The sequence below is a fragment of the Platalea leucorodia genome (assembly GCF_965183815.1).
Source record: "Platalea leucorodia genome assembly, chromosome: 6".
NCBI classification, from domain to species: Eukaryota; Metazoa; Chordata; class Aves; order Pelecaniformes; family Threskiornithidae; genus Platalea; species Platalea leucorodia.
This window is the reverse complement of record NC_138828.1, coordinates 20,388,881-20,416,527: the sequence shown is the minus strand read 5'-3', so window position 1 is coordinate 20,416,527 and position 27,647 is coordinate 20,388,881. Positions and strand designations below refer to the sequence as shown.

The window sequence follows — 27,647 nt, the reverse complement described above, 5'->3', positions numbered from 1 at the left end:
GCTATGCATGGGGTAGGGGACAAAAATAAAACTCACTTTCTCCATAAAAGCACTTTATTTAGTGGTCATGTTTCAGTGTATATCAGTTGTCATTTAGTTGTACTGAAATGTGCTGTTAGAAATACTCTAAGAAATGTACAGTTATCACCAAAAACCTGAAGTTCAGTTTGGATTGCATATAGGAAAAGGAGAGAAAGAAAAAAAAAATCACAAACATAATCTTTTTTCCCTTTGATAAAGTTACAAAATATAAAATGATAAACTGAAAGTATTAATTGATTTTTTAAAAAAAGTCACAGCGGACTATTTACAGTAAAACAGCCTTAAAACAAATCACTATTTTGTGCTCCGTATGCATTGAGTGTGTGTGCCCATGTAAGAGGATCCCCACCTGCATCTTCTCCAGGCTGTTCCCTCCTGCCCTCACTCAGGAGGAGCTCCCCAGGTGATCCCACAGATGCTGCTGTGTCCTTGCACCAGCCTGGGGAGCCCTGCGCTTTGCACTGCTGTGCCTTTGGGCCATCCTCAGCATGTCCCTCCAGGAAAGCTTCCCACTAGTGACACAGCTACAAGGAGGAGGCCTTCAGCAGTCCAATGACAACCCTCTGTTGGCTGGAGATGCTCTGGATTTATAACACAGCTGCCTGAGAACAAATTTTGGCCCACAGAAGATAAAGGACTGGCTGAAACCTTACACGAGTTTTGACGGAAATTTTTCTCAACTGTTTCTCCTTTCAGGAGAGGCCTCTGACCTTTGCAGAAGACTGAATGCCCTCGTGCCTTTTCCCTCACTGTCAGAAATGCCATGGTGTACGAGCTCCCCTTCAAATGCCTTTTGCTACTGTTTTAATTTCTGCTTATTTTCCAGCAGCTCAGACAAAGATGCAAACCTAAGCTGAGTCTGACTCTTGGAGGAAAACAGGAGCCATGTTCATGAGCAGCAACTCCCATCGCTGCCCTGACCAGCCAATACAGCAGCCTTCCAAAAATCAGGTTTTCAAACAGGGGCTTTGAGCTCCTGCTTTTTCTTCAAAAACAGACTTTGTTTGAAAACTTCCCTTCAGGGAGGCAGAAGCCCTTCTGGTTTTGCTATTCTCTTCCTGCACCCTCCAGCCCTCAGGCCACATCACCCAGCTTCTGGGGCAGAACTGCCTCCATGCACCTTGGAAGACTGCTTAAACCTGTGGTAGACTCCACTCAGGACAACTGGCCACACTGAGGGGTCCGGAGCCCAGGCCTATTGTCACTGTGTCTCAAGTCTGACTTCTAAGTGCACAAGGAGCAAAACCAAACTCTGTGTCCAGAACCACCTGCAACGGTTCTGTTCTCATTGCAGGCAAGCCCAGTGTCTCTAACACAATGTTTTCGCCCTCAGTGAACAAAAAAAACCTTTTGAAATATTACACACAATATGTGGTGGAAGCTCTACGCACTTAGAAGAGCAGCCTTTTCTGGGTCATCTTCAGAGCACACAGGCATTCCCATCTTAATTCAGCACCTCACTTCCACCAGTCCCCACCATTGAGTCTGAAACACCAAACTAAACACAGCATCCCACTGTGCCATCTCCTCTGGCCTGGGGATGGTCTGCCCAGCTACAAGGCAGCATCCGCCAAGTCTCACTTCCTGATCACAGCACAGTTTCTCCCAAACCTGGCTTTACCGTCGGCTGCTTTCCAGGCTGTAAGAAACACCTGTCTGCTCGCCACAAAAGCCAGTCAGTTGGGGTCTTCCACTGCCCGATCCCAAGCCCAGAAGAAACAGCTGCTCTTTCTCACCCTACCACGTTACACCAGTTGGCAGCAAAGAAAACAACACAAGAAACACACAAAAGATGCAGTCTGGTGACTCAGGAACTGGTGACTGCTGAGGACTCCTGGTGCCCGGAGAAGTCCATTTCCTTCATGTCCTCTTCTGCAGAACAGGCTGAGGAGTGCCTGTCTCGGAGGGGCATCGCAGGGACTGGCTGTTTAATGTTCTGAACAACAGGAGTGTGACAGAGCCACTCAGAGTCACTGGTAACACAAACTAAACAGCTTGTGCTCTCTCATGCTGCTGCTGAGAAGGATCCACTCTTTCCAGCAGACAGCTATTTTTGTTTGGTTCTTAATGAAACAGCCACCCTCAGAGCCCTTTGGCAATACGATCATGATTGCACATGAAAACAAACTCATCAAGAAAGTGTAAATGAGGTCACATTTAACCCATGAGACCATACCTGCCCCCCTCCCCCCTGCCACAGGACAGGCTACACCTGATCTGTCTGGTACTCAGAGGCTTCTGATAAGCTTTCGGAAAAGCTCAGAAAGTTTTCCTGGTACTCAGAGCAAACGATCTCAAATCTGTAGTGCCTGAACTCCACTGCAAAGGTGCCGAAGTAGCACAGGAAGCACATCACCAGGCCCCACTGGATCCTGGAAGCATGCATGTGGATGCCCTGCGCCATGAGGATGAAATCTGGAAGAGGAAAGTCAAGGAGAACTAATGCAAGCAGAGACACCAACCAGGATGAGAGAAAGACAACAGGGAAGACAATAAAATCTCAACAATCAAAGTCACCCAGATGACAGTCAACCCAGCCAGCCATCATCAGGCAAGCATGAATGTGGTGCCAGAGATGGAAGGGATGTCAGGTGTCCAACAATGCCCATGGAGCGCAACAGCTTTCCTATACAGACCAGGGCTTCCTGATCCCAATTCAGGCTGATAAACATTTACAGAGGGAAAGACTTATGCACAGAGAAGTCAATGACTTGCTTGAACATCCAACTAGCCTGTGACAGAGCCAGCCAGCTGGGGATCTGGCTGTGGGCCCCTATCTGACAGGAGTCTCACAGCAGGAACTGGATCAGATCTCTGCACCACAGGCAATGGGAACACCTGTCAGCCTACAGTGTGCAATCTTTTCTTCTCTTTAGATCACCTGCAAAATCATCCCTCTCTGTGAAATCCGGAAACATCAGTCTACACAGTACGGCATGTTATACTGAAAGGAAGACGACTGCTGTCAGAGCCAGAAACTGTCCTCCAGGCTCATGTACTGCATCCTGCTTGGACCACATATTGCCTGGCATCAGGGTCTCATTGCTGTGCCTCAGGTTCTGTTGGAGTACTCCCTAAGAGCAATTCTCAGCTCCCCTAAAGCAGAGGACACTTTCCTGAGCTGAGGATCTGCCTGAGCCCAATGCACATCCCCTCTAAACCTACTGGCTCTCCTCTCTCCCAGGATTTCCTCTGCACTCCAAGAATGCAAGGTCACACATCTTCACAGGTAAAACAAACAAGCAGCCTCTCCCATGCTTTAACTGCACAAAGCAGGTAACCAGAGACTTTTCATCTTGGGCTTAGTGTAAGCAACCAAAGCTTCATTTCAGCAAACCACATTCTGTGTCTGGCTTTAAGGATCTTCTACTTTCCTTGTAGTGCAAGGGTTATTCACAAGCTGCATGGGATGGGGAGTCAGCCCCAAGCCTTTGCAAAGACATTGGCAGGGGTGGGGAATAGGACTCCTGCTTCAGCCTGCACCCCTCCACAGAGGGCCCAAGGCCTTCAGTGCCAAGCAGACAGCTGGGGAGGGCTGGGAGCATGGTAGAGGAGCAGCTATGTCCTGGCTTACCTGGCTGCTCCTGCTCCCAGCCTGGCAGAAAACTCTGAAGCACAGCAGGAGACCGGCCCAGCTCCTCGCATGCAGCCCTACCCTACACACACCCGGGGGAGCTATGGGCTTGGGACAAGGGGATGAGGAGAGCACCACAAGAACTGGGCAAACTCCTATGTTATGTACACCAAAGCATGATGCTCAGCTACAAATTTTTCCAAGGAAGCTTAAGAGGCGACTGACAGTACATCTTCACACCAATATGCTGTTCCTCTGGACACTGGCTGAAATGTTCAAAACCAGCCAAGTGACTAAGGAATCGTTTTAAGAACAGGCCGTTCCCCAAAGAGGGGGATTAGTTTATTCCTTGCCATTTATTCCTGCCCTCTTGCTTATCCCAGGACTAATGTTGATGCAACTACGCAGTGAATACATCCAGCCTAAATAAACACCCAGGGCACATGAGTGCTGGTGCGAACAGAAAGGCTGGAGTGGGGCTGGCTGGCACAAGGTGGAGAGGAAGTCACATGTACATCCAGTCTGAATGACCACAGACCCCCACAGCTCAAATCCCATTTGTAAAGCACCTAGGCTTACCTGAAGTCCACATGACCCAGCACTCTTGACTGTGATAACCATCTTAAAAGGCAGAGCTGGATGTAACATCCTGGAGCATTTCAACAAACACATCAAAATCTTCTCATCTTCAGAAATCTGATTTCTTCCCTTTTTCCTTTGTTCTCCTGAGAATTTTCATCTCAGTATTTTGCATAATCTTAAATGCTACTGTGTAGGTAAGCAGTAGTGCCATTAAATTGCACAGATACTATTCAATATTGTAACCACTTTGGGTATCACTAAGAAGTTTTAGAAACATTTATGAAGGAAGTGAGCCCATCTGTGAAGCAGTGCATGCTGGTAAAACGCAAGTAGCAAAATGAGCCAATCATTGGATCACACCATGAAGACAAGCTGAGTAGCATTCCTAAATGCTTTGAGATCCTAGGACAGATGTGAGAAGAGCCAACGTTCCCTGCTGCAGAGAGTGTCAGACATGTATGATACCTGGCTTCCCAGGGAGCAGGACAAAAGGATACAGAGCACCACGCAGAGGGTGATGCTGGCCGACAGGGCGACTCGTGGAATCCCGACTTTCCGTCCCTCATTCTTCAGGTTGGTCTTGAGGGTGAGGGCAGACTGGATCCAGCATGCCAAGGTCCCAAAGCCAAAGGTCAGCGATGTGCCCACATTGTGGATCTCCTCATCGTTGGAAAGCTAGGAACAAACAAAATGGTGATTGCTTGGATGCGACAGGAATTACCTGTCAGCTACCTTGGATTGCTACTGGGGTGGGATAGAGGAGAGTGGGAATCACTGGGGTGTGAGACAGAGATGCTGTATTATTTCTTCTGGCAGAGGTGTAAGGTGTAACATAACCAAGATGAGTTGACAGCTGTCACAGTCAAGCAGATCTGTCCAAAGCCCAAGCACAGTGGAAAATGCAGTTGCTTGGGGACTGCCTCCCTGACAAGACTCACCAAGGCAGAGCTCAGAAACAAATCCTTCCCTGGCTCGATGTGATGGGCAGGGCAGGCAAGGACAACCCACTGGGGTCTTGTACAGCTCCCTGCAATGGAAGCAAACTGTGCAACCTTTAGTGCCAGCTGCATGGAGCAGTGCTGCCTGGGGCAGAGGGTAGCCAGAGCCATGACGCCTCTGTTGAGCTAGCACAAGCCAAAACACAGACACATGCTCCTGATTTGGCAAGTTTCTCCCACCAAAAAGCCTATTCCCTCTTCTGCCCATCCTTGACCATTGGGGTCCAAGGCAATATGAACCCAATCTCTCTGGAGTGCAGTTCTCTGTTCCTTGGGCTCCCGTGTCTCACAGGGCTCAGTGACTGTGCAACACTGCAAGGCAAAAGGACAGCCAGGTTCAATGAGCAAGAATCTGCAAAGAGATCCCTTGAGGCTGCAAATCCATTCAGAAAGCCCAGCATGGACAAGACTTAAGTCAACCAATTTCCCTTTTCCCTCTGCCTCTGAGGCTTTTCTAGAAAAGAAACCAGCAGTGTAATTCCTCCCTGCAGCCTTGATTCCTGTTTGGTGATTTAACAAATTCCCATCAAACAAGATGCAATCTACAAGATAACAGTCTAGTTACTGTGCCTCCACTGATCCCTCCCCCCTCCTCCCTACCTTGAGTTTTTTATTCAAGGGTAGGTCCAAATCACAGTACAGACAAAAATGGGATTGAGCTGCCTTTCCCAAGGTAGCCTGCACTGCAAGGGACTCACAGCCATAATGACCCTGCAACACACCCAATCTGCAATTTTCCAGAAATATGATTTAATGCCACACGCAGCTTAGCAGTCAGGCAGGGAAAAGCATGGACTAACACCTCACTACTACATGCTTTCATGATTTAGCAAAAGATCTAAGCAAGGACACAGGTAACTCACAAGGAGTGGATAATTAGTTCAGAATTTATAACCAGGCATGATTCAAAGTATCCACTTTTAAATAACAATCATTTGCTCTGAGGAGCGAAAAAAGGAAGGAGAGGTTGTAACTGCTTCCTAGTGCCTGCCCTTTACAAGAAATACTCTTCTCACACCTAGAAAAGGCTGTTACAAAAGCCTCATAGTTCCTAGCTGGGAAGCTCTCGTGAAAAACCAAGACTCCAAGTTTTCAGCTTGTGCTGTGGAGTTAGGAAGACCAGGTCCAAAACAGTCAAATTATCTCACACCTCATTCAAAAAACAAAACAAAACAAAACAAAAAGACAACTGTAGAGTACACAAAGTTCCTGCAATTGCTCCGTAACCCAAACAGGTACTCACCCTTCACAAAATAAGTACCTTTTGTGTATTGGCAGGAAAAACAGCTCCCTGCCTGCAAAGCCAGGAAAGAGGCCAGCCTACACTAACCTTTCTCAGTTCCTGCCATTACTGGGGGTCATTACTTGCACCCCAGTGAGAGGCAGAGCATCAGAGACAGTGTCCTGGTTTTGGCTGGGAGAAAGTTAATTTTCTTCCTAGTAGCTGGTATAGTGCTGTGTTTTGGGTTTAGGATGAGAATAATGTTGATAACATGCTGATGTTTTAGTTGTTGCTAAGTAGTGCTTACACTAGTCAAGGATTTTTCAGCTTCCCATGCTCTGCCCGGTGCACAAGAAGCTGGGAGGGGGCACAGCCAGGACAGCTGACCCAGACTGGCCAAAGGGCTATTCCATACCATATGATGTCACGCTCAGTATATAAACTGGGGGGAGTCGGCTGGGAGGCAGCAATCACTGCTCAGGGACAGGCTGGGCATCAGTCAGCAGGTGGTGAGAAATTGCATTGTGCACCAGTTACTTTGCATAATTATTATTCCTACTACTACTGTTTTACTTTATTTCAATTATTTAACCGTTCTTATCTCAAACCATGAGTTTTCTCACTTTTACCCTTCCAGTTCTCTCCCCCATCCCATCAGGGGCAGGGAGTAAGTGAGCGGCTGTATGGTGCTTAGGTGCTGGCTGGTGTTAAACCACAACAGACAGCAAAGGGATGGGGAAACGCAACTGCCACTTGACTTTCACTGCAGACCTAACAGACACACTCATGATCACAGTGGACACCCAACCCTACAGAGCAACGTTGTGGCACTGACAGCTTGTTTGTTTGTTCGTATAAAGTTGCAGAACAGATTGAGAATCAGAGGAACCTCATCCAGGCACCCATCACATTAGGAGAAGTCCTCTGCTGTGTCCCTCTCGTGGCCAGTCTGAGGACAAGCAGGAGGTAGATTTAAACAACATGTGTTTTAAATGAAGGACACTGAACTGTCTGCTAAAGCTGTATGGGCAGGTGTGCATCTGTTCACACAGATGCCTATGTAAACTTCCAGCTCAATCCTTTTACCCAGGACCATCTATGCCAACCCCCAAGAGATTCAATAGTTTCCCTGGTCTGGCTCTCAGCAGGTCAAGTAGAAGCACGCAGGTACAAATCCTGCTGGAAATATGTGAAAAATGATTGCAGCCCTTCATCTCAGGATGTAAGTGGCAGACAGAGGTGGCAGAGCAGGTACAAGGAGGGCTAGGGCACAGCAAGACACATTATCTCCTGAGTTCACATCACAGGTAATTCAAAGACCTAAGCAGATCTGCTAGAAAAGCAGGAACCTCACAGCACAGACACAGCAGTCCAAGCCTGGAGTGCAGTACCTGAAAGTTGCCAAGTAGGGTCATCCCAAAAGAGGCCAAGCATAACGCCACCAGGCCGCTGACGTTCAGCCATGGGTTTAGCACCTTCGGCTTCAGCTGAATGAAGCGCAGGACAGCCACGACAAGTGCTGAGAAGGAAACAAAATGCAAGGTGCGTCAGTAGGTAAAACATGCTGCAGTTAACCACCTGCCTGGGGGCCCACAGACCCCTCACCCTCTTTCCACCCAGAGGGGAGAGCTCACTGCAGGCCGGCTAGTTCAGTGCTTCTGCCTGGCCCCCTCCCACTTAGTCATGGACAAGACTAAGCACAGGACGCATTTCTCTTGTAATCCAGTTATGCCAAGCTCCCATGCTTCTTTTTCTCATGATGTTTTGTCTAGGAGCTGGGTTGCAAATTTTCTGGGGGAAAAAAGAGCGCCTTCCTATTTGCCATGAAGCTCCCAGAACATAGTCTATCACATACACAGCATGCACTCACATTGCGGCAGCTGGGCTTGCATCAAGTTTCACTGCACTTAGGAGCACTGAGCTCTCTTGGAGGAAGTACGTCAAACCCACCTGTATTAGAAAATGTATGAACAGCACCTATGTATTTCTGCAGGTTTTACCATAATGCCCACTGCCTCTTCTCCTCCTCTGGAACAAGTTGCTGGTGCCACAAACATAAGCCAAAATATTGCACTAATTTTCTGCGTAGACTGGAAGAGCAGTCCTTGCAAGCTTACAGTTAGCCCAAGCACTATGACACATGATATATCATATATGACATAATCCCAGGAGATATTCACATTTTATATTCTTGCCCTCCCTAGGGAATCCTGCATGGAACAACACAGAAAGCCAGGCAATCAACTGGCCTTCAGATGGGATTCAAACCAGACCACTAAAAAGCAATTGAGTTGAATAGGGAATTTGCTGGTTGCTGCCAAACACCTTCTTATGCTTATGCTCATGCTCAAACTGATAGGTCATATTGTTTTAAATTGTCTGTGTTAGCAAATTAGATCTATATTTTCCACAAAAATCCTGGTATAATACCAAAAACATGGTTTAGAAAAATAAGGGCACTGTAAATAAAGAATATCCAGTTCTATCCAAACTGCAAAAGATGTTTGAATTTACTCTCTCACAATTTGCTCTAGTGAATCAATCCACTCCAAATCCATAAAAACAAGAGGACTTTGTTCCCCTCAAAAAGAAAATTTCTGGTTTTCACCCCCAGGTAATTGTTTGGGACAGCCACCCTGTGACTACTTGAGCTCGCACGCAGGAACCTTTTCATTTCTATTTCTACAGGACAGCATCCTGAAATTATGTGATCTTTTCCTAAAACACTGATGGCAATGACAAAAGGGAATTAAAAGGTCACCTTACAGCATTACATGCAAAACAACAGCATTTTCAATATTCGGTAATGCCTCTGTTTCTAGCAGGTTTCTGTAGTTTTCCTCTCCTTAGCAAGGGCTTTGACACAACTAAGGTGGCCAGAGGTGCAAGCTAAAAGCAGCTCTCAGAAGCACCCAATCCAGCAGAGAAAAGCTTGGCTTTATCCACAAAGCAGAGATAGAATAGAATAGAATATTTCATTTGGAACGGACCTACAATGATCATCTAGTCCAACTGCCTGACCACTTCAGGGCTGACCAAAAGTTAAAGCATATTATTAAGGGCATTGTTCAAATGCCTCTTAAACACTGACAGGGATGGGGCATTGACTACCTCTCTAGGAAGCCTGTTGCAGTGTTTGACCACCCTCTCGGGAAAGAAATGCTTCCTAATGTCCAGTCTAAACCTCCCCTGGCACAGCTTTGAACCATTCCCATGCACCCTATTACTGGGAGAAGAGATTTGCACCTCCCTCTCCACTTCCCCTCCTCAGGAAGCTGTAGAGAGCCATGAGGTCGCTCCTCAGCCTCCTTTTCCCCAAAGGAGACAAACCCAAAGTCTTTAGCTGCTCCTCATTGGGCATATCTTCCAACCCTTCCACCAGCTTTGCTGCTGTCTCTGGATGCATTCAAGTACTTTAACTTTCTTAAATTGTGGGGCCTAGAACTGCACACAATATTCAAGGTGAGGCCACACTAAGCCTGAATACAGTGGGATAATCACCTGTTTTGACTGGCTGGTTGTATTGTGTTGGCCACACCCCAGGATGCGTTTTGCCCTCTTGGCTGCCAGGGCACCCTGCTGACTCATAGTGAGCCTGCTCTCAACCAGCACCCCGAGACCCCTTTCTGCAGGGCTGCTCTCCTGCCACTCCTCTCCCAATTTACACTTGTGCCCAGTGTTACCCCATCCCAGGTACAGAATCCAGCACTTGGACTTGTTAAATTTCATGTCATTAATGATCGCCCAATGCTCCAATCAATCTAGATCCTCCTGCAAGGCCTCTCATCCCTCAAAAGAGTCAACAGCACCTCCCAGTTTGGTATCATCTGCAAACTTGCTAATGGTGCATTCAACTCCTGCAGCCAGATTATTGACAAAAATATTGAACAGAACCAGCACTAGGACTGAGACCTAAGGAACATCACCAGTTGCCAGCCTGATGTAGCCCCATCCACTACAACGCTTTGAAGCCTACCCTTCAGCCAGTTCTTCACCCAGCATACTGTGTACTTGCTCATCCCACAGTTGGACAACTTGTCCAGAAGGATGCTGTGAGAGACAGTATCAAAAGCCTTACTAAAATCCAGAAAAACTACATCCATCACCTTCCCTTCATCCACTAGGTGGGTGACCTCATCACAGAAGGATATCAAATTAGTTAAACAGGACTTTCCCTTTGTGAACTCATGTTGACTGTGCCTGATGACTGCATTGTTCTTGATACTTGAAAATAAGGAAGTTCATGTCAAGGTTCATGATTAAACATATTTTACCAGGTTTTACATCCTAAGCCTCGTTTTCATTATGTCAGATTAAGATTGTTAAGGTATCTTACTTGTGCACATACAAGTCTGGATTAATTTCAGAGCTCAACTCAACTGAATTTCCCAGGTTTCTGAAAAGAAACATCGTGCCTTTCACAGGCAGCAGGGGTGGAACCCACACTGCGAGAGAATAGCTCAAAGCAAAACTGAAAGCATAATAAATCACCCCATGTAGGAAAAGATAAATGCAAGTACCACTAAAGAAGAGCAAATCAAGGTTAAAATAATTAATTATTTGCCATTTAAGTTTGGGATAATTTGCTCAAAATATGTACAGGTGAAGGTAACAAACAGTTTTAAGAACCAAACAGAGACATCTTTTTTCAAGTACTTTTCAGATACTTCTCTTTGTTGTGTTTCCCTCTTACTTCCACTGCTGGAAAATGCCAGTAAACTTCCACAGATTTAGTAATGGAATTTAGGAAGGGGTGGGATAAGGGGGACTTCAGCACAGATGATATTTTGCATAATCAGTTGCTGCATTTGCCAATATTCCCATGCAATTATCTCACATTCACAGCATATAACAAAACCCCACCATATAATGAAAAAAAGTCACATAGATTCAAGGCTAAGATGAGACAATTAAAAACAGGAGAATAAATCAAAAACCAATAAAGTTCAAATGCATCCAGCTTCATTCTGTCTTTCTACAAATGAAGACAAAATAACACTGTTGTAATTAGTAGTAATCACAGTTTAAACGATTTCACATCATCAGATTCAAGAACAATATGTATTGCTTATGTTTCAGTGACTTCTTAAAGCAAATTATGAGAGAGAAAGAAACATTCCCCTTATGGTTCCTACCTAGAAATGCCGCCATGTTCATGACTTGGCTAAACACACAGCTTGCAGGAGGCGCGTCACCTGCAATACTTGGAAAATATAAAGTGTATCATTGTAACTCTGGGACAGCAAAGATACATAAATAACAACCATTAATCAAACAGTAATTGGAAGAAAATCATTCACTTACCTTATATAAGGTGGTCTTTCAGAACCAGGTTTCCTGAGAGACATAAATGCATAGGAATAAAGATTCAAGATTTTTCTTTCCCATTTAGCTTTCATTGTTTTATTATTTTAAAGAAACAAGTGATTGAACGTAAAGCTCACAATCAGCTCTTACCTATCTGGTACATTTAGTGGGAGAATTTTGTTATCTTCCACTGCTATAAAGTACCTGTCCAAAAAAAAAAAAGAAAAAAAAAAAAAGAAAAATATTAAAACAGTGTAAAACCTCATCCTGGCTTCAATTCCAAATATCACTCAAACAACACATTAAGTGTCTCAAAGCCCACTGGCAGGTTCTGCTGGAGGCAGCCTGTGTTTCTCTCTGCTCAGGGAGGCAGTTTTGCTCACTTCCAGGCCTAACGATGTGCCTCGCTTTGTGTTGCATCTGTTTGGCATAGTCAGGTAGACAAACAGGGTCACTGAACTGAGCTGCCCTAAAAATAACCAACCTGGGGAATGTTTTCATTTTTAATCTGAATCATTTGATTTATCTGGTTTACCATGGCCCCCCCTCCACAAAACTGTTTTAGTACAAACAGAGGGGATGGAACAAGAAGAACAACAAGCAATACGGGTCAGACAAATGGCTTAAGCTGCCCCTGTTGCTGAAAAACAACATCCACAGACCATGGCCAAAGCCATATCCTACAATATAACTGCTTTTCCGGCTGAGCATAGCTGCTGATCGCACATTTATCACTCCCAAATTCATGCTGCAGTCATCTGCCTGCATGCTTGGAGAGAGCCCAGCTCAGGGAAATGCATCTCGTGTGCATTTTGGTAAGAAGTGTTAGTGAGAAAGTGAGGTGTCAGCATTAAGCTGCTGGCAGGTTGTCAGTGAGGTGCTGGTTGCTGCGGATTTTGAGTTTGCACCCCAAAGCAGGGCCTAAGTGCTTCTCCAAGAGCTCTGCTGAGTCATTGAAAGAAAATGTGATGAAAGGGAATTTTTGCATTTTTGTCTGTCTCTTTTCAGGCAGCTCCCAGTAACATGGGCCAGGAAGAAGGCAAGGTCAGAAACTTGGCCTGGGCAGCACAGAAACTCAGGGATAAAAATGTGTTCCTCTAAGCCATGGACTGGCCCCTGCCCCTATCATATGCCTTCCCAGCCCCACAGTAAGTCAAGGACAGAGCATCCCCAAAAGACTCTCTGTACTGAGATACAGCCCACATCACAGCGGTTCTTCCAACTGCCCCAGACTAACTTGCTCTCCCAAATAACCAGCAGGAGATAACTTACACTATCCATAATCCAGCTGATGTAAACAGGGTAAACACAAGAGGTAAAAACATCCACACGCTGCATTTCTTCCCATCCATACCTGCTAGAAACAAAGAACAAAGTAAAAACAAAAGAAAAAGGGCAAGGTACCCACCTGCCTCGGCCCCCCTCTTTTGAAAGCAGGAAGAGCATCCACACAGCAGGTGCTGAAGCATCCCAAGATCAAGCTCCTAATGGCCAGGCAGCAGGTGCTGAAAACCTTTCATACTGATGTAAGGGGTTAAGCTGCTGCACATAGGCAGCGTCATCTGCGCTGTGCATAAAAACCAAGGCACAGCTTGGAGTTGTGGAGGGGGAGACTTTTCAGACACACCTATAGAATTTGAGTGGTTTTCAAAGTACTTTTCTTAAGCATTTTGCACAAGGTGACACCGCAAGACCTGCAGCCCTAATTCGTTGCTACTTCCCATAGGCACAAGGCAAGGCAGTCTGCTTCCCAGGATCATTACCAATTCCATACATGGTGTCTCAGCAAAGCCTGCAGCATGAAGGGAGAAGGACGCACGTGCTATCTCCATAAAAGCACACGACCAGCTCCCATCCTGGCCACAGCAATCAGCTAAAAATAGTGTTCAGCCGCACCCAGAGTGGAGCCAAGCTCGAGTGCCAGCACCCAGAGTACTGTCAGGACGAGGCGTTACAAACAGGATCAGCTCTTGACGTGTAGGCACTGTGAAATCCTGCATGGGGCATGAGGATGCTGCATACACCACCTCCTGAGGAAGCATTTGTCCTCCAGGGAAGATCACACTGGATGAGCACCTGAGATGCCGGGTCTATTCCTGTAACACATGCAATTCAAAAACACTGCTATGTTGCTGTGCTGCAGACAGAGAGTTCTGTGTCTCCCTGTGAGTCCTCTGACAACAGATCAAATATTTCCTTATGCTCTGTCCTCCTTCATAAATGTTCCTCCAGGCACCAGCACAGCCAAGAGACAGAACAACAGAGAGTGAACAATGTAAGGCTCATGGCTCCAGCACCTGCTTTACCTTTACCAGGGCAGCAGCACATTGTCCTCCTCCTCCTCCCAGCTCCCCTGGCCTTCCTACATCTGCAGCACAGGAGCCATGGTCTCTTTGGGCTGCTGCCCTGCCCTCTCGCCACTGTGAGGACCCACAGAAGACAGTAAGCACCCTCACCATGTCACAGCCAGCCCCCAGCTCACCACTCCCACCAGACAGCCCCAGGCTGCAAAGGCAACGCTGGCTGGACACTGCTCCGGGGACCGACTCCCATCCTGCCCCACAGCAGCAGCAGAGGCTAAAGGAGTTGAGGTGAGGCTCCCCAGATCCTGCAGAAGGCATGGCAGCCTTAGGCTTGCCTCTACAGGTCAGCTGTCCTGTCTTCCCTACACATCACATGGCAGGGGTACAAAACAACACCCTTGCAGTATCGAAGCCACGCCACACTTGCACAGAACCATGAGGCCATGATTTGGTGCTGTCTGTACAGATAGCCTCGAGTGAGGCTGAACTGCAAATTTTAAAAAACAGAAAAGCAATCAGATAAGGTCTCTTCCCTCACCTGGGAGCAGAGAGAACTGCAGACAGGGAGCATGAAACGATGCAAGTATTAAGTACATCAATTTAAAAGGCAGTCAACTCCAGTGCGTATGCAGACCTTATCATGGTGTAACAGATCAGAAGAAATTATCAATGAGGGTGGACTAGATTTCCCCACCCATCTCATCTCTATTCCTCTCCTCCCGCACAGGAGACACAAAGCATTTCACAGCTCTGTTCCCCGCACAGCCCCTGCTGTAGCAGTTGCAACTATTCTGTGAAGCGCTGCCCTTGCCTTTTCCTCCCGCAGCCCATCAACATGCAGCAGCATCCCTTAGCTGGTGTTGGCCATTGCTCTGGTACTGAGAAACCCGTACCGGCAATGTCAAGGACCACTTCCAGGTGGCAGCTGCCTCACCTGAGGCAGGGCCACATCCCTGCTGGACCCTAGCAGCACACTGCCCAAGGCTGGCACCACGCGCAAGGGAGCCATAGCTGTAGCCGAGTCCCCCTGCTCTTGTCTTGGCTGAAGGGAAGCAGGCAGGTAATGTCACCTCCTGCTACAGTCCGTGTTTCCTCTGCAAGCTAATTACTGCTAACACAGTGCTCGACTCTCCTCTTTTTGGTGGCTGGACTAAGCCAAGGTAACACAATTCTCTCAGGTCAGGGGATGGCAGATCTTATTATTTACCCTTCCCCTTTGGAAAGGTACAAAGGATTCATTTACGCAATAAAAGCAAATACTAGCCATAACACTTGTCCTCATTAACGGGTTGCCACAGCTCCTCTGCCTTCCAGCATGCCTCCCAGCCAAGAAACAGCAGCCTTCGCAAGCTATTTCAGCATTGTCTATCATGCAGAGAGGGAGGTAGCACGGGGTTTTGCCCCCTGGCAGAGCAGTGAGGCAGCGCAAAGGGATGGAGACTCCACGCCAGGATGAGGTGGGGAAATGTGAAAATGCTATCCAAATAACCATTACTCTGTGCTGACCTCTGCAATGGAGAGGGGGCAGGACTGGTGCCCAACCTCATCAAAGTCAGTGGGACAGGGATACAGATTCACTCCCTTGGAAAACAGCCCTGTGTTTAATATTCACTGTGCCATACAGACTCCCCTTCTATCAACCACTAACAGAAAATGACATCCAAAATAACTGCATATTAAATGAATGACTAGCGCAGAGCGCAGCATTCCGATGGGAAGCCAGGTCCATAGTTCAGAGAAACACATTCATTGACGACTGATTAAGGACTCAGGAGCACAAGTAGTGTTCTCTATCCTTACAGTTTCAGGGAATGAAGAGGAAAGACGCAGAAAGAGCGAGCAGATCAATACCTGGCTTTGAGCCTGGTGCCTCCAGCGAGATTTTGGGTTATTTGATCATGGGTCAGTTACACGTCACTAGGCCTGCTGGCAACAGATGGGGCACACCTGTCTCAAAAGGGGAAAAGGATCCTACCACAGGAGTTAGCAGGGCTCATTGAAAGAGCTTTAAACTAGATTGGAAGGGGGAAAGGGGTAAAACCAGGCTTGCTAGAGATAAGCCTGGGGGTGGCACACCAACATTTGAGGGACAGTGTGCTAGCGAGGTCGTTTGGTCTGCCGTCTCAGTGGAGGCAGGGGATGAAGAGCCATGCAGCAGCAAAGACGCAAGGGCCATGGATGTGTTAGAAACGACGGAAGCTCCTGAGACTGTTCACGTAGCAACTAGGGCTTCTCCCCCAAAAAAGGTGGCAGGAGCAATAGCCCAACCGAAGTGCATCTACTCCAGTGCACACAGCATGGGCAACAAACAAGAGAAGCTGGAAGCAGTTGTGCAGCAGGACAACTATGATATAGTTGCCATCATGGAAACATGGTGGGATGACTCACAGCTAGAGCACTGCAATGGACAGCTATAAACTCTTCAGAAGGGATAGGCAAGGAAGGAGAGGCACTGGGGTAGCCTTGTACGTTAGGGAATATTTTGATTGTCTAGAACTTAATGATGGTGACGATAGGGTTGAGCGTTTATGAATAAGAATCAGGGAGAAGGCCAACAAGGCAGATATCGTGGTGGGAGTCTGTTATAGACCACCCAGCCAGGATGAAGAGGTGGATGAAGTATTCTGTAAGCAGCTGGGAGAAGTCTCACAATCGCTAGCCCTTGTTCTCGTGAGGGACTTCAACTTACCAGATGTCTGCTGGAAGTACGATACAGTGGAGAGGAAACAGTCTCGGAGGTTCCTGGAGTGTGTGGAAGATAACTTCCTGACATAGCTGGTGAGGGAGCCAACTAGGGAAGGTGCCCCGCTGGACCTCTTGTTTGTGAACACAGAAGGCCTGGTGGGTGATGTGACAGTTGGAGGCCATCTTGGGCATAGTGATCATGAAATGATGGAGTTTTCGACTCTTGGAGAAGTAAGGAGGGGGGTCAGCACAACTGCCACCTTGGACTTGTAGAGGGCAGACTTTGGCCTGTTCAGGAGCCTGGTTGAGAGAGTCCTTTGGGAGGCAGTCCTGAAGGGCAAAGGAGTCCAGGAAGGCTGGACATTCTTCAAGACAGAAATCTTACAGGGGCAGGAGCAGGCCGTCCCCATGTGCCGAAAGACAGACCAGCAGGGGAGAAGACCAGCCTGGCTGAACAGAGAGCTTTGGCTGGAACTCAGGAATAAAACGAGAGTTTACGACCTTTGGAAGAAGGGGCAGGCAACTCAGGAGCACTACAAGGATGTCATGAGGTTATGCAGGGAGAACATTAGAAGGGCCAAAGCCCAGCTGGAACTTAAACTGGCTACTGCTGTAAAAGAAAACAACAAATGCTTCTACAAATACACTAGCAACAAAAGGAGAGCTAAGCAGAATCTCCATCCTTTATTGGATGCGGGGGGAAACATAGTGACAGAAGGCGAGGAAAAGGCTGAGGTACTTAATGCCTTCTTTGCCTCAGTCTTTAACAGTCAGACCAGTTGTTCTCGGGGTACCCAGCCCCCTGAGCTGGAAGACAGGGATGGGGAGCAGAATGAAGCCCCCATAATCCAAGGGGAAATGGTTAGCGACCTGCTACACCACTTAGACACACACAAGTCTATGGGGCCAGATGGGATCCACCCAAGAGTACTGAGGGAGCTGGCGGAGGTGCTCACCAAGCCACTTTCCATCATCTATCAGCAGTCCTGGCTCACCAGGGAGGTCCCAGTTGACTGGAGGTTAGCAAATGTGACGTCCATCTACAAGAAGGGCCAGAAGGAGGATCTGGGGAACTACAGGCCTGTCAGCCTGACCTCGGTGCCAGGGGAAGGTTATGGAGCAGATCATTCTGAATGTCATCACACGGCACGTGCGGGACAACCAGGGGATCAGGCCCAGTCAGCATGGGTTTATGAAGGGCAGGTCCTGCTTCACTAACCTGATCTCCTTTCATGACAAGGTGACCCGCTTAGTGGATGAGGGGAAGGCTGTGGGTGTTGTCTACCTGGACTTTGGTAAAGCCTTTGACACCATTTCCCAAAGCATTCTCCTGAAGAAACTGGCTGCTCATGGCTTGGACAAGTAAACTCTTTGCTGGGTAAAAAGCTGGCTGGATGGCCGGGCCCAAAGAGTTGTGGTGAACAAGTTAAATCCAGTTGGGGGCCAGTCACAAGTGGTGTTCCCCAGGGCTCAGTATTGGGGCCAGTTCTGTTTAATATCTTATCAATGATCTGGGTGAGGGGATCAAGTGCACCCTCAGTAAGTTTGCAGATGACACCAAGTTGGGTGGGAGTGTTGATCTGCCAGAGGGTAGCAAGGCTCTACAGAGGGATCTGGACAGGCTGGATCGATGGGCCAAGGCCAACTGCATGAGGTTCGACAAGGCTGAGTGCCGGGTCCTGCACTTGGGTCACAACAACCCCAGGCAATGCTACAGGCTTGGGGAAGAGTGGCTGGAGAGCTGCCTGGCAGAAAAGGACCTGGAGGTGCTGGTCACAGAATATGAGCCAGCAGTGTGCTCAGGTGGCCAAGAAGGCCAATAGCATCCTGGTTTGTATCAGAAATAGTGTAGCCAGCAGGACCAGGGAGGTGATCGTCCCCTTGTACTCGGCACTGGTGATGTCACACCTCGGGTGCTGTGTTCGGTTTTGGGCCCCTCCCTACAAGAAGGACATTGAGGTGCTGGAGCGTGTCCAGAGAAGGGCAACGAAGCTGGTGAAGGGTCTGGAGCACAAGTCTTATGGGGAGCAGCTGAGGGAGCTGGGGTTGTTTAGCCTGGAGAAGAGGAGGCTGAGGGGAGACCTTATTGGTCTCTACAGCTACCTGAAAGGAGGTTGTAGCGAGGTGGGGGTCAGTCTCTTCTCCCAAGGAAGAAGTGATAGGATAAGGGGAAATGGCCTCAAGTTGCACCAGGGCAGGTTTAGGTTGGCTATTAGGAAAAACTTCTTCACTGAAAGGGTAATCAGGCACTGGATCAGGCTGCCCAGGGAAGTGGTTGAGTTCCCATCCCCGGAGGTATTTAAAAGCCATGTAGATGTGGTGCTTAGGGACATGGTTTAGTGGCGGACTTGGCAGTGCTAGGTTAATGGTTGGACTTGATGATCTTAAAGGTCTTTTCCAACCTAAATGATTCTATGATTCCATGATTTCAGCTGGTTAAAAAGAAACACCTAGAGAACATATCCCCTGCACGCCTCTCATCACAGCCAGTTGGGTTCGCACCAAGGAGGAAGGACAGCACTCCCAGGGAGTACAACAATGACCTGCGTGGGGTCAGGTCTTCACCAGAGCTCAGTGCAGCCAGGGCTGGACCTTTTGGAAAATGAGCAACCCATATCAGGCTGATCAGCCTCACAGAATGCCAAGCTCTGTGCAAGCTTGCCTCTCAAGGCAGGCAGCAAGAATTGACCGGGAAAGGATGTTGCCATTATGCACCATCCTCTGACAGGCTCCACGCCTAGGCACGGGTGCGGGACAGCATGAGCAAGTACTCTGTGGCACACCCTTGGAAGGAGAGCAGGGGGCCAATGGCTGGACCAGCGGCATTGCTGGCCCCTGCCAGCCCACACAGGAGGAGTGAGCCGCCTGCATCTGATGGATGAAATACCAAAAGCAGGAAAGAAGGGTCCATTTCCCCCATGTCCCCAAATGGCAACACCTTTTAATGCTGTCCATTGGCACATCCCACACATGCCTGAAGATGTTTCAACATCCCCGTGTCTTCAAGCTGGGAGACCTCTGTGCACGCTAAGACCAGCACCTCTAACAGCAGCCGGGAACAAGAGAACAAGGAACCCAAATGACAGCCTCCCCTGCAGCACCACAGCAGCCAAAATAAAATGCCAAGAGCAACAGGAAAAATAACCTAAATTCTCTGTGGGAAATATAAAAACAATTTCTTTGACAGCTAATTGCTCCACAGGGATGACATAAAGCCAACCTTCCTCTCCACAGCTCTGTTCTGCATTGCTGCCGTGGCCAGTAATGCCAAATCTGAGCAGTCAACTCCAGCTGGCAACAACAGCCATCTCCACCGGCCTGTGTTTTCCCAAATAAACACACTGCCTCTAAGAGGTAGTTGGTAATTGCACACACCTGTTTGTCTTCCATTTTTAAGGCTTGCACAGGAAGGCCTTCAGCGACAGAAAGCCCTTGTGGTGCAATGGATTCACAGGGCTAATAAAAACACGTTTTCAGCTTCGTAGCTGACCCCAGCTGGAGTCAGCTCACCTTCCCAAAAGCACACACTGTAGTTTTCTAGTCCCTCTTGACTCACAGTCTCACAGCAGCATTGCAAAAACCCTGTCGATGTGCACTCCTGCTGCCAGCTATCACGGGTCAGGGCAGAACTGCAAAGGGTTTCACATTAGCACTGTTACAGGGCGTGGCTTGAGAATTTCTCTCAATGCAGGCTTACTCCCTTATCTCCATTCCTATTTTATGTCTAAATCAGCTGTTTGCTCTGCTTTTATTACCATTGCCCCGCTACATCCCCTCAACCAATTAAGCTCCCATTCCTCTAATCTACACACTTCAATTACAGCAGGCAGCTCACCAAATATATACTGCTGCTTGCTCAAGGTTCATTTAATATGGGCATCTTAATTTCATCTGCCAAGCAAAGTTACAGGCTCTTCCTGAAGTTGCTTTCGCCAGAGAACATGAATGTAAGGAAGGACAAAACTACCATGTTAACAGTCATATGTCTTTTTTAAGACTAGAGCATGCAGATGCATTTCAAGGGCCCATACACAAGCTGCATAATAAGCCAGAGCAATGCTCCTGCCTTTCTCAGCACTAGGCCACTGAGCCATTTCTGAGAACAGGTACAGAGCCAGAAGCACCAGGAGAAGGAGGACGTACGGCAAGTCATAAAGAATTGCTGCCAGTCAGCAACAATCAAAGGGGAACAAACACAATTTGTCTTTTGGGGGAGCCCACTATAGCCCTCTGTTGCTTTTAAAAGCAAAAATAACCACAGTCACTCGATACCTGATCACTGTAACTGAGCAGATACAAACCAGCACATTATGTAACCTGCCACCCACAAGCCACAAATGCCAACATAACAAAGCGGAGCATTTTCAGGTTTATCTCAAGGTTCCCAGCCTGAGTGCACAATGAGAGAGAGAAGGCGTGCCAGAGACTTGTAAACACGTAACAAAATAGTGGGGTAACAGGAAAAGAAGTGATCCCCTCTGTCAGCAGGGATATGATGCTCTGCTTGCTCAAGGTACCCACCTACCATCTCAAGGGTGTGCAGAAATGCCATTTTCATTTATTTATATGAGAGGAATGGGAAAAAGTAAAGACATCTCTGGGTTGCGTATGGGGGAAGCAGGAGATGCTTCAGTAATCCTGCAACGATGTTGAGAGGCAATGCATTCACCCACAGAAACATCCATACATATTTCTTGTCTGACTTCACACACTGTAAATGCATTCAGTGTGCTAATGAAATGCTCTGGCCAACACAAACCTAACGGAGATGGGCAAGGCGCACCACAGGAATGAAACCTTCTAGTCACCAAAAAAACGAGGGCAGAAAAGGCTGTATTAGCATCCACTTGCCCACACCATCCCTCCAAGTTTCCCTGGGAAGCTGTCTCCTGGGGTTGTGTAAAATTAATTTGTTACCAATTCTGTAAATATATATATTCAGCCTTTCCCGAGTACCTTGGTAAGACCATGCAACTGACAGCGTGTCCTACCCAGAGACACTCCTGCAGCACCACTGGGTCCCAAAGCCAGCATCACCACTCTGCATCCTACTGTCCTTCAAGGAGTGCCCTTGGTATGCTGCTTCCTGCTGCTGCACAACCTTTGCCCTCAATCGCACATGAGTACTTACAGGCCATTTACGACCCGGTGTTGAGCTGCTGTGTTACAGCCAGAGACATCGACTGTAAACTCTTCTGGGCTGAGTCTGCCTTTCTTGCATGTGGTGTTGTACAAACCAGGCACGTCCTGCTTCAAGACCAGGCTCCTGGATGTTATGAAAGAAAAACAAATATAATTTGTCACCTTAGGGCCAAAGGGGTGTTTTGCAGGCTTTGACGGTGCTGTGCTCTGACCCGTGCACCTACATCGGCTTGCACTGACTTCCATGAGGTTCCACTCGTACCACAAGCAGGGCTTCAGTAGTTGTGGCCCTCAGCCTGCAATAGGCAAAAGAGGCAGAGGCAGAGGCAGGAGCTGGGTAAGGCAGAAGGTACACATCCAGTTCAGACAGAAAGAGCTGGGTCAGCAGGCGGTGAAACTAGTGGGGAGCAGCCAGGGCTTAGAGTGAGACTCACAGCGAGCTGAGGAGCACTGCAGTTTGCAGGTGCTGTGTGTTTGCCCCAAGGACCCCACTCTGCTTGGGAGCGCCCACTGTAAGATTCAGCCCTCCTGGCTCTTCAGGAGGTGCGTGAGCTAGGCAGCAGCTAGCCCCTAGCAAGTCCTTGCAGTGCAAGTGTGTTGGACTGCCCACATCCCAGAGCAGATGCCTTACTGCCTCTCCAAGAGCAGAGATGCTCAAGACTGGGGCCGCTTTAGCCAGGCCTCTCCTGAGATGCAAGGGAAGTCTCTAGCAGAGAGTCTTAACACAGACTCAAATCCCACAGTCCCACACTATCGCCACAAGGGCATATTTTCCTGTTGTGCAATTAGCCAACCCTTTTGTCTGGGATGCTTGTGAGAATGGCACTTACCCCAAAGTCCCAGCCAAACCCCAAAGTGAAGAGTTGCTGGAAAATGAGGAGGGCTATTTATCTCCTCATAAAATAAAGGTCAGCAAAGCTCTCCCTGCTTCAGCTATGCTATGATGAAAGAGTCTCTGAAACCATCTTCTTGCTCTGCAAGTAATACACAAATGCAGGCTGATGTTGTGGCAAAGCCCAGAAAGTCTGAGGCACCATGCAGACAAGCTGTCCAATGATCATCCTCTGCCTTACCCACCCCAATCTAATGACCGCTGCCTGAACCAGCAACAACCAGACCGGATGTTTCTCGTCCCATAAGGTACAGTGATCTTGATGGTGTATTAATAGATTGATAGAAGTCAGTGGAGGTGTTTTATTTGCTCCTCAGTTCCAAAAACAGGAATGCCTTCAAGTATTTCCAATGTGCATGAGCAAGCCAAGCCAAAACACACATTACAAAGGAAGGGGGTAGGAAGCCTGCCTGAAAGGTTTGTCCCATTATCGGGAAAACAATGTAAGTGTTGGGAGTGGCAAAGAACATGCAACAGGGAGGCGAAACCTGGCAAAGAAAGAGACAGATACGTCATGTCGACTTACAGATAGCCTTGAAGGTAAGAAAAGACAGACTAAGCACAGAAGAGCAGGCTTCGCAGAGCAGTTATTCCTGGTTATATTGTCTCCTTTTCCTGTAGTTTATGGATGAGAGAGTGCATGCCCTGGAAGGCCGGAACAGTTCCAGGTTTCCCTCCCTTTGCTACCCTGCCACTGTTTTTTTCCCCAACAAACACAAAACATACACTCAAGCTACAGAGCTTCCCACACAGTGTAAGCAGGGCTTTTCCCACCTGTTCACCTTGTCTTTCACCTCTCTTGTCCCCTCTTTTATCCACTGTTAGGAAGCACAAGCTCCTTTCTTCACTGCACTTTGCAGCTCTATGCTTTTGAAGAGATGTGCACTGTCCCCAAAGCAGCATTTCCTTTGGTTACACCAGTGGGCACCACCAGCAGAAGCATAAATACCAAGCAGTCTGCACTTGTCAGCCATGGGGAAAACACCCAAGGCCTGTGAGCTTTTATGGAGTGTTGCACAGCACACTGAGCTTTCTCAGGACAGTTTTCTCTCACCAACCTCTTCAGCCTGAGTACTCATGCCTTCACTACTCACATGGCAAACTGAGGTCCTCTTCCCCTCATATTAACCACCAAAGCCCCAGAGAAGCAGCAACAAGATGATGGGCCAAAGGGTGAGCTACAAGGAATGGACGTGCAGTGGCCATGACTTGGCTTTTGTCATTACTCCAAGGTAGCCCTCTCTGTCAAGGATACAAACTACCACATCAGTCTTTTGGCTCTGTTTAGACCTGTGGAAATCATTTGCCCTGAGACAAGTACAAGGTAAGCAATCATACATAAGCATTTCTGTGGTGTTCATCGCTGCCTTGCCAGCATTCATTTGTAGGAATTAGTTATGTTTATTTACCACTCTCCCAGGCTACTGCAGCCATAAATTGCTGTTCACAGGGCGCTCAGGTGAGCTACAGGAGGAAGGTGCCATGCAGTGTTCCACTTCACGCAAACCTGTTGCAAACACAACTGACAGAGGGGACCCGGGAACAGCCTCCACCTGTTAAAACAGGGCCAAGCCTGCAAGCCTGCTGTGACCAGCCTCTCCATCACATCCAGAGGGCTTAAGATTTCTGCTGTCTTTTGAAATATTTTCAGAGACAGACTTTCCTGTAGCACAAGAGACCACATTAAACCACCTCTAAGAGCATTCAGCTGAGCCAAGACCACACTGAGGAGGCTCTCCCTGACAAAGCTGTGGCCATCTCCAGTGGTTTGGCCAGGCAAAGTCCACTCTTGCAGTCCTGTGGTGCCAAAACTGACGGGCCACTGGCTCAGGCAGCCACCACTACTAACAGAAGTGGTTTCTCACAGGGAGTGGGAAATAAGACAGGGAGGGCAGAAGTTCTCTCCCCAACTACCTGGATCTACCCCAGCTCAGGAAATTGAGAGCAGGATGCTGGGCATTCCCCCCACCATTGCAGCAGACTGGCCCAAGTCCCCCAGGTTTTTCCTCTCTTCCCACTGCTTCCCATGGGAAAGGCAGCCTGGACCTCTCCTAATGGCACCAGGGAGCATTTTGGCCTCCCCTCCCACCAGACTTGACAAACATGTCACCTATTCCACAGAGGAGCACAGCTCAGCAGCTCCTGGGTGCTGGGGTGGAGGCCTCTGCTTTTCTGTGTGGTGGGCAGGGTGGACAGTGGGCTTCCCTCCTGTCTTGCACACCAGACCAGCCCTCCCCAAGGCAGCCAGGACTGCATACCTGCCAAAGGCAAACACTGAACACGCAGCATTCTTAAAGAGACTGCTGCTCTAGCAGGCACCTCTCCCTTGCAGGCATGACCATCCAGAGGCAATCTCAGCATTAAAAATTTGCATTAAACCCCATGCAAGGTAATCTATAGCTGTTTTAACAGTTCCTTTCATGGCTTTTGAAGCTTCATCAGCCTTCTTTTCCTCTCGTCCCTCCTCCCATTCACTTCTTCTCCAACCACCTGTTCCCAATGTGCTTTGCTTCCCTTTTACCCCTCTCATCCTGCCTTCATCCCTGCACCTCAGGTGACCGTTTCTGCAACCTGCAGAGACCCAAGGCGAGGGGAGCCAGGTACCTAGAGATGTTTGCAAGTCTTCTTGAGACAAAAAAACATATCATTATTCCCATTTTAGACAACGGGGCCCATGAGTTGCTCGCCGAGAGGTTACACAGGAAATCAGTGGCACAGAAGAGTGTGCATTCAGAGTCCTAGTCCAAGCCCTCTACCACAGCAGCAGCCTCCTCACCTGCTAGCCATCCCCCCTCACAGTTTATTCCTCCCAATATATTGCTTAGCATCACCTCTCTCATTTCCCACAGACCTTTCTCTGCTTCTTTGCTTCCACTTATCCTGCAATCAGAGCTCATTATTTCAGCTTGGACTGCAGGATCGGGACCTTAAAGTGTCTCTGTTGGGCCAAACCACAATCTTGCAATCTCAGGCTGCCCGGAAATGGCTGGGGGGGAGAGGAAACAGTGGACATGACTTTTCTTCCAAGAAAAAACAATTTAAAATATTGGTGTTCATACAAGCACGCATTCCTACTCTGCATCTGAAAAGCAAACACTACAGCACAAGGAATCATAAAAGGGGAAATGAAACAACTGTACTGACTTCCACCACCCAGGCTCAGAAAATGCTGACAGCTGGGCACGAAGAATAGTACAAGAAAATAATTTGACTTTTAACAGTACAACAGTGAAAACAGAAGCCAGATGTTTGTCAAGCAAACATGAGTCCCCATTCTTTACCCTGTTACCCAAAGGCAGAAAGTCAGCAAGAATCAGTTCCCCTTCTTTTAGGCAGTTTTATCCATTTGAGCAAGACACAACAGGCAGGCAGTGTGTTGGGATATACCTTTCACACAATTCCTTCCTCCATATTGAGTTGCTATTCATAATTAACCATACATGTATAGGTTGCTATGGAATATGGACTGTGTGAATGTTGATCAGACAGTCTCCTTAAGGTCACTTTTCCAAGAAGCTTTGTTTAAAAAAAAGAAAAAAAAGGCAGAAGGGAAGATTAGCTCAGAATTTCTCCAACCTTTATAGCCCAAGGGCTCTGAATCAAAGATCTGGCACAAGCATGCTGCTGTAAGAAAAAGCTAAGACTGAGATCCCAAGCGACCCCATCATCATCCTGGGATATTAGCACCCAGCATCGGCTTGTCTCTTTCTATCATTCAGAGGCAGGATTTCGCCCTTCCTTCCCTGGAGGACCACAGCGGAGCCAAATGGCCTTTCTCAAAACCTCTTCCCCCCCAGGAATTTAACAGGACACAGCCTGCATGTCAGGCATCCCGATAGGATCTGGGGAAGGTACGGCCTGTCCCACCCCACAGCCTCAACCCAGGTGAGTTTCTCCACAGACCCCTGTGCAAAGAGGTCCTGGCAGATGGCCCTGCTGAGCTCTATCATCATCACATCCCTCAACCCCGAAAGGATGCCACAGATGGGCTCATGGGTAAGAGGGATGCCAAAATCATGACCTACAAGAGCTCTTCCATAGCTGGATCCTTCAGGCCCTGGGTCAAGTGGCTCTAGTCGTCGTGTCGTGTGTCTACCTGCCGTACATCAGCAAGCTCCAGGACAGACAGCACTGGGATTTCGGCTCCTCCCGAGTGCCGCAGCACCTGCGGTGCCCCACGCCGGGCCAGCCCCTGCGGCCAGCCCCTCGGGGAGGGGAGCGCTCGCCATCCGCAGCCCCTTGGCACGCCGCGGCAGGCAGCTCGCCTGCTCCCCACGGCGGGGGTCGCCCTCCCGCGGAGCTCCCCGACCGCCACCTCCCGCCGGGGCACCCAGGCCACGAACGGGGTGGGGGGCGACTGGGCGGGGGGACTGACAATTCGCGGGGGGGTGCGACAGGGCGGCGACAGCGCGACAGGAGGGGGCGGGGGGTCTCGCGCTCCCAACGGTCGTTCCCAACCGCTGCGGGGGCGGCTCTTACCTGCGGGCGGCTCCGGTGGTGGTTCCGGCCCCGGCGGCAGCGGCGGCGAGCGGGAGGCGCGCTGGGCCGAGGGGGCCGGGCTGGGGCCGGGGCGGTGGCCCGGCACCGCCCCCGCCCCGCCCCGGACGGGCGGGGACCGCTGCCGCCGCCACGGCGGCTCGGGGCGATCGGGGGCCTTCACGGAGCCGGTTGGCGGTAAAACCGGCAGCGCACTGACCGCCGGTTTTGGGGTGGTGGGTCGCGACCACAGCCCCTCCTGGCACCTCAGGGCACCCCTCGGGCCTGGCTGGTCCTTGGCGGCCCAGTCTCCGCCATAAACAAGCCCCGTGCTCGGCCCCGGCGCCGTGCGTGGGCCCTCTGGCTGCACACTGTCCCTGGCATAGCCATGAGATGGGCTGTAAATTCACTCCTTCTCTATCCC

The 27,647-nt window shown here is 48.9% G+C and overlaps 1 protein-coding gene across 8 annotated transcripts; it reads right to left on the bottom strand.

Annotated features, from left to right (window-relative positions):
* Positions 1-51: 51 nt before the first annotated feature.
* On the bottom strand, positions 52-27,294 carry TMEM150C (transmembrane protein 150C). 8 transcript variants are annotated; one of them, XM_082316066.1, is made up of 10 exons: positions 27,227-27,294; positions 21,845-21,979; positions 13,622-13,821; positions 12,998-13,082; positions 11,876-11,929; positions 11,723-11,755; positions 11,554-11,621; positions 7,810-7,937; positions 4,696-4,873; positions 52-2,457 (listed from the first exon to the last, which is right to left on the bottom strand). In XM_082316066.1, exons 4-10 carry the CDS (start codon positions 13,075-13,077, stop codon positions 2,249-2,251), a joined length of 750 nt encoding a protein of 249 aa, XP_082172192.1. In that variant the 5' UTR covers positions 13,078-13,082; positions 13,622-13,821; positions 21,845-21,979; positions 27,227-27,294; the 3' UTR covers positions 52-2,248. The 8 variants fall into 8 exon arrangements, with proteins under 8 accessions (XP_082172192.1, XP_082172186.1, XP_082172188.1 ...); XM_082316060.1 differs by having other exon boundaries at positions 53-2,457; positions 13,489-13,821; XM_082316062.1 differs by having other exon boundaries at positions 53-2,457; positions 12,998-13,079; positions 13,489-13,821.
* Positions 27,295-27,647: the final 353 nt, after the last annotated feature.

Coding starts and splice junctions, on each gene's coding strand:
- TMEM150C (XM_082316060.1), bottom strand. Junction 4,874..7,809: donor CCCTACTTGGCAACTTTCAG/GTACTGCACTCC, acceptor GTTTGTTCCTAG/CTTTCCAACGATGAGGAGAT. Junction 2,458..4,695: donor CACCCTCTGCGTGGTGCTCT/GTATCCTTTTGT, acceptor TTCCTCTTCCAG/ATTTCATCCTCATGGCGCAG.